Genomic DNA, 6,672 nt, shown 5'->3' on the forward strand with positions numbered 1-6,672 from the left:
TTTTTATTGTAGAGATGAGGTCTCGCTACCCAGGTGGGTCTCGAACCCGCGGACTCAGGCAATCCACTCACCTCAGCCTCCCAAGGCGCAGGATTACAGACTGAGCCACCGAGCCTGGCTCCACAATGTTTTACACAAACTGAACCAGCTCTAGATTGAAGCCCACTCTTTAGAGCCATCCCCTACAATAGTATTCTGCCTTCTCATTATTAATATGAGTCCCGTGTTCATATATTCTCTTTGAAATAAGTTTCTCAAACCCTTTTTTGTTTCTTACACAAGATTGAGTATAAACTCAAGTAAATTATGTGTTTAGATTATGGCAGGAAAAGCTACCTGCTGAAATAAAGCAATTTCTAAACTGTGTTTGCTTTGATTTTCAGTGATTAGAGACTTCCAAGAATATGTAGAACCTGGAGAAGACTTTCCAGCTTCTCCTCAGAGAAGAAACACTGCATCACAAGAAGACAGAGACGACAGTGTAGTTTTACCTCTGGGTGCAGATACACTTACACACAACTTGGGCATTCCAGTACTAGTAGTTTGCACAAAGGTTAGTTTGCTTCTTAGAGATTGTGTTGCTAATATTCACTGAAGATGAACAACTGCTTGGGTTTTTTTTGTTTATTTAATGCATTAGTTTTCCTATCTAATTTTTTTTTAACAAATAGAAATGATCGTTTAAAATCTTGAATAATATTAACATGTTGCTTTTGTGACCTTAATCTTAGCTTCTTAGAAAGAAAATGTTATTTCAAATATTCATGATTGAATTTTATTTTCATAATTCCAATGAAGATTGTAGTCAGTTTAATAGAAATAATTACAGATAAAATGACAATTCATTCGTTTTTATAAAATAAAGTATTTTTCAGCATTTTATGTTAATGCTCTAATATCAGAATATTATGTATTTAAAATAAAATATACTTTTGAACACTTACTGAACATTTTGAACAGCACTCATGTATAGGTGACATACAGTTATCAAAGGCTTCTTATTTAAGAGGTTTTGATAGGATAATTATTATCAAAATCCTGTTAACTTATTCTTTCACTGTATACGTTTTTAATAAAATCAAATTTCCTTTAAAAAATAGTTCACAGGTTAAGTTTATCTTCTCATTTGGTCTTCAGTAGTATGTTTTTACTGTTTGCAAATCATGGAATCGTTAAGAAAATGACAGAACTTAAATCCTTTTGAGACCTGAAATTACAAATGTTTTTGTAATATATAAAATTTGCACATATAATAAAGGAGGGTATGGAATATATTCATCATGGGAGTAAAATTGATAAAAATTTAAAGTAAAACCTAGCTTTGGTTTTACTTTTCTACAAAAATTGTCAATAACAAAGGAATGGGGTGCCAGCATTTTAAATAATTAAGGTAAAGTCTGCTGTCTACTTTCAGGTGGGGATTCTGGTAGAGTTAGCTGTCACGTATACCTTTCCCGTAAAACAGTGTTTTGAAAGCTCACACTATAATCCTTGTGTTGGTTTTGTTTTGTTTTGTTTGGCAGAGCATTTGTTTACTGGCAGTTGTTTCCCTATGTTAAACCACAACTTGCCTCGTAAAAAGCAGTCGTAGCCGGCTCGGTGGCTCAGCCTGTAATCCCGCGCCTTGGGAGGCTGAGGTGAGTGGATTGCCTGAGCCCGTGGGTTTGAGACCCACCTGGGCAACTTGGCGAGACCTCATCTCTACAATAAATCAAAAATTAGCTGGGCGTGGTAGCGCACGCCTGTAGTTCCAGCTACTTGGAAGGCTGAGGCGGAAGGATCGCCGGAGCCCAGCAGGTCGAGGCTGCCGTGGCCGGGAGCAGCCAATGCACTCCAGTCTGGACGCAGAGTGAGACTCCAACTCAAAAAAAAAAAAAGCAGTCTTATTTTCCAAAAGAAAAATGTTAAGCTTAAAGGGTCATCAAATGAGTCATAAAATTTCAAGCTGGAAGAGATCGTCTACTGTATTTCATAAAATCGAAGACACCGTCCGATGAACTGCAACTTATGAGCTTTTAAAATGGGGAGATGGGAGGATGTGTGTCCCCAAATTGAAGAGTGTGTGTTGATTCTGTTCCAACCTCTTAAAGACTGAGAGGGAGATGCAGCAAGGCTGTTTCTTGCCTTTGATCCAGATCTTCTGGTTTCTAGTTAAAATCTCTTTACTATACTACCATACTTTGCCAAAAGTGTCATTAGGTCAACAATATAAGTATTTTTATCATTTGAAATATTACTCCCAGCATTCTGTGAAATGGACAAACAAATACTCATTGTAAGTATGCAAGGAGATTCTGTTCTGTGATGTATACGTGGGGATTTTTTTTGAGTTGGAGTCTCACTCTGTCACCCAGTCTGGCTTGCAGTGACACGCTCCCAGCCACCACAGCCTTGACCTACCGGATTCAGGCGATCCTTCTGCCTCAGCCTTCCAAGTAGCTGGAACTGTAGGCACATGCTACCATGCCCGGCTAATTATTTTATTTATTGTAGAGATGAGGTCTCTCCAAGTTGCCCAGGCTGGTCTCGAACCCGTGGGCTCAGGCAATCCTCTCACCTCAGCCTCCCAAAGTGCTGGGATTACAGGCGTGAGCCACCGCACCCAGCTATTTTATTTTCTTAAAGAGATGGAGTTTTGCTATGTTGTCCAGCTGGTCTTAAACTCCTGGGCTCAAGTGATCCTCCTGCCTCAGTTCCCATGTAGCTGGGCCTATACGCGTATACCACTGTACTCCATTCGTTTTTTAAATGTAGACATGTGTAACAAAAAAATTACACATCAAATTTGACCCCAAAATAATATTAGGTGTAATGAGTGTTGTTAAATGCTATTTTACATCTCCAATATGGAAGAGTTTTGGTGAAATTATTTGGATGTCATGATGTTTGAGCATACTTTCTTTGTATTTTTCTTTAACATTTTTCTGTAGCAAGCAGAATTCAGAATTGCTTCATTGGTTGTACAGGTGGCATGTCAAAACTCACCTGTAATTTCCTTAGTTTGTTACTGATGTAGTAAGAGTGAATAAAAGCACTAGAAAAGAAGGTCAATTGAGAATTGTTAGATAAACAAGAACAAAGACAAAATAAGAGTGGAGACTCCCTGGATACCCTGAAGTGTTTTATAGAACTAGAATAGACTTCAGGTCTTAAAAACATTGTTTTAGTATGTAAGTAGTTGAGTTAGCAAGTATGACCTCTTAGTGTAAGCTTGGCTGGTTATTCTTCTTTACGTGCTAAAACTTTCCCTTTGGTGTTCTGGCCAGATTAAGTATAATGTAGAAGTCAAATGCTTTTTCAAGACAATGCTTGGTTAGTCTGAAGACTCCAACTTAAGTCTTTGGAGTAGTTAATATTCTAGGTTTCTTCTGTTCAGTCACTGTGTCAGAGTACTGACTTCGGATGTTCTTCCATCCAGAATTGAACTGTTTAAGGTATTATATTTAGTTTTTATTATTTTTTATAATTATTATTTTTAATTATTTTAACTCAACAGTGTGATGCCATTAGTGTATTGGAAAAAGAACATGACTACAGAGATGAACATTTTGATTTTATTCAGTCTCATATCCGGAAGTTTTGTTTACAGTGTATCCTTTTAATGGATTCGGTATACCACCTTTCCTGTTTGTGTTTGTTTTTCAAAGCCGAGGAATTAAATTGATTAACTTTAGAAATTCTATGCATTTTTTTCTTCCTGCTTCTGGTTGCAAATTTCATTTTAGTTTTATTTTGGATACTGTGAGATATAAAAGTTAGTATTGATTGAAATATATAACTTCAATTTGTTGTATTTGAAATACTATTTGTATTTGTATATGGAAAATCTAGCAAGTTGGTGTTATGAACATATTTTATTCTAAACCTGTATTCGTTTATTGATGATGGGTGGTAGGGCAAGATCAATCTTTAGATTTGTGTGTTTTTATTTTTAATTTGTTTCGTATGTTGTCGTCTTTTCCACATACAGCCTAACACAGTGGTTTCAAAAATCTGTGCCTGTCTAAGACCTATTGGATTGGAACATTCTAAGGTGAGGCTGGAGAATCTATTACTTTAACCTTTTGCTTTTGGAGACATCTCCTGGATCACCTAACCAACAACTCGGCCATACTTTTTTTTATGAAGTAGTAAAAAATGAATCACTTCCTATTAAATGGTATCGCATTGAAACCAATTATTTAATTGTTATGATATTTGGCTTATAATGGAACTTTGGACATTGAGGACCTTATTTATGGCAAAAAAAATCAAATTTTTATATCGTGTATTTTTCTCACTTATAACGATCTGCCTTCAACTTCAAAACCTCTTTCTTTTAAGTCTACAGTAACTTGCTTATCTGTCTTTTCAAGTGATGCCAAATGATAACAAAGGGTATACATTGCCTTCCTTATACAGATGCTCTTTATCGCTGCCTTCTGTTACGCTGTGAAAGCACTTCACACATTCCTTTTCCATGTAATGCCAGCTGATATTTTTTAACGTATATCTCAGTGTGTAGTCCATCTCTTTATTTGCTTTTTGTGAAATTGGAATGGAAAAACTAAAAGGGAACATACATTTTTGAAAAATTTGTCCTGGTATAAGTTTGTCCTGTATAATTGCCAGCAGTCTCTTTATGTACCCTGAGAGGGGATGTCCAAGTAGTTTTCTAGATTTACCCTCTGAGAGGACATCCTGGTGCAAAGGGTTAAAAAGCTTCCTTGGTCATTGTATTATGAGGCTGGAAAAACCTACCTTAGAGAGTTTTGTATAACCTAGGTTGCGAGGATTAGGTGAACCAGTGAGTAATATCTACAACTAAAAGAGCAAGAAAAAGAGAGTTGTAAGTGAATGTTTTTTAGAGGATTCATAGTTGAAAACTTAGTTACACCTTGAGTGCACTGAAGAGAGTTGTTCTCACCCACCCACCTAGTTCAGATATTTTGCAATTGCATTCCCTAGCCAAAACTCCTGAAAATTAATGAAATGATATTGAGTAGCTAGTAATAAGTAATACACATACTTATTATAGTGTCTGCAATTTACAAATCATTTTCATTAATGAACATTTAATTTAAGGACACCTTATAAAAAACCTAGCCTAGTAAGATCACTTGACACTGGTAGTTTCCCTTTCCCCATTTTTCTTTGCTCTTTTTCCCCTTCTTGGGCCTTTCTTTTCTCATGTTTCCTCATGGTTGAGTTGGATTGAGCTAAAGGGTACCTGTCTACGTAGTGTCTTTACAAAGAAAATAAAAAGTGGGAGTAATTGAAGTAAGTGTCTGTAGGCTTTTTTGTTGTTGTTATCTTTGAAAATTAGAAAATTTAAGAACAGTTTCTTTAAACATGTTCTTTTAAACATGTATTTAATGCATACTTGAATATGTAAATATAAAAACTAATCAGGAAGGAAACTTTCCACTAAAATAATTAGAGGTCTTTAGAGCCAGATCATTTTTAAAGTAGTCAAAATATGAGATATCTTCAAGATAATGAGTGTGTGTTTATCAAGGAGTGAGGAAGGTGACAGTTCAAAATCATTTTCGTTTTAACATTTTAAAAATTGTAATTGCAGTGCAGATTTTTCAGTTTTAGAAATCTTCCACATTATCAGATTGGTTGTCATTGTGGAGAAGATCATGAATGTAAAGTTGATACAATATACTTTTGCTTAAGAGTATGTTTGTTTCTACTGAGTTAAATTTCATATCTAATTAACTTGTATTTAGCAGTATTGCTCTTGGGTTCATAAGCCGCAGGCCATGTCCTAGAAAATAGGAGTATCATAGTTAAGAAGTTACACCAAGCCAGGCTCGGTGGCTCAGCCTGTAATCCCACGCCTTTGGGAGGCTGAGGTGAGTGGATTGCCTGAGCCCGCGGGTTCGAGACCCGCCTGGGCAGCGAGACCTCATCTCTACAATAAATAAAAAAATTAGCTGGGCGTGGTAGCGCATGCCTGTAATTCCGGCTACTCGGAAGGCTGAGGCAGAAGGATCTCCGGAGCCCAGCAGGTCGAGGCTGCGGTGGCTGGGAGCAGCCACTGCACTCCCATCTGGGCGACAGAGTGAGACTCCAACTCAAAAAAAAAAAAGGTTACACCATACCCCAGCATTTCCCCTTGGCCTAATGGGAAAATTTGGGGACACAATGGCCAAAAATAGCATGTGGGCCTAAGGAGTGGTCATAGAACTTGTGATTGCCACTCTGTATATGTCATCTGTCAGTGGTCACGTTGCCCCCTTTTCACAGGCCTCCTGATCTTTTGATCGCCCATGTCTTTTGGATGGAAGGTTAGCGTTAGGATCTGCTCTTTTACTTCCTTGTGTAAGGTTGTACTGTCTCAAGTTTGGGTCATGAAATCTACCTTTGTCTTGAGTCATTCCTAAAAGCTGCTTTCCTGATAGTACCACTGTCTCTCCTTCTCTCAACAATGGGTCTCCTATGCACCCTCTTCAAGTGAGCTTTTTCCAGGAAGTTTTAATTCCTAGGTTTAGTAAAAACTACAAGAAACACTAGTGCATACCATTTTTATTGACAAGAAAAAACAGTTGTCAATAAATAGTATCTCCTCCTTCATGAAGTTTAGGAAGGTAAAAACAAAAAGTTCTCTTTTTTTGTGCTTTAAATATGGGTAGTGGCCAGGCTCGGTGGCTCGGTCTGTAATCCCGCGCCTTTGGGAGACTGGGG

General features: G+C 37.3%; 1 protein-coding gene across 1 annotated transcript in view; it reads left to right on the forward strand.

Moving 5' to 3' along the window:
• DYNC1LI1 (dynein cytoplasmic 1 light intermediate chain 1) overlaps positions 1 to 6,672 on the forward strand; it is a 19,043-nt gene that overhangs the window by 3,177 nt on the left and 9,194 nt on the right. The window contains exons 3-4 of the mRNA XM_008058445.2: positions 384 to 553; positions 3,497 to 3,590. Of these exons, the coding sequence (XP_008056636.1) occupies positions 384 to 553; positions 3,497 to 3,590 (264 nt within the window). The remainder of the gene's footprint in view (positions 1 to 383; positions 554 to 3,496; positions 3,591 to 6,672) is intronic.

The sequence above is a fragment of the Carlito syrichta genome, unplaced genomic scaffold, assembly GCF_000164805.1.
Source record: "Carlito syrichta isolate Samal-C Ts95f unplaced genomic scaffold, Tarsius_syrichta-2.0.1 Scaffold303341, whole genome shotgun sequence".
Classification (NCBI taxonomy): Eukaryota; Metazoa; Chordata; class Mammalia; order Primates; family Tarsiidae; genus Carlito; species Carlito syrichta.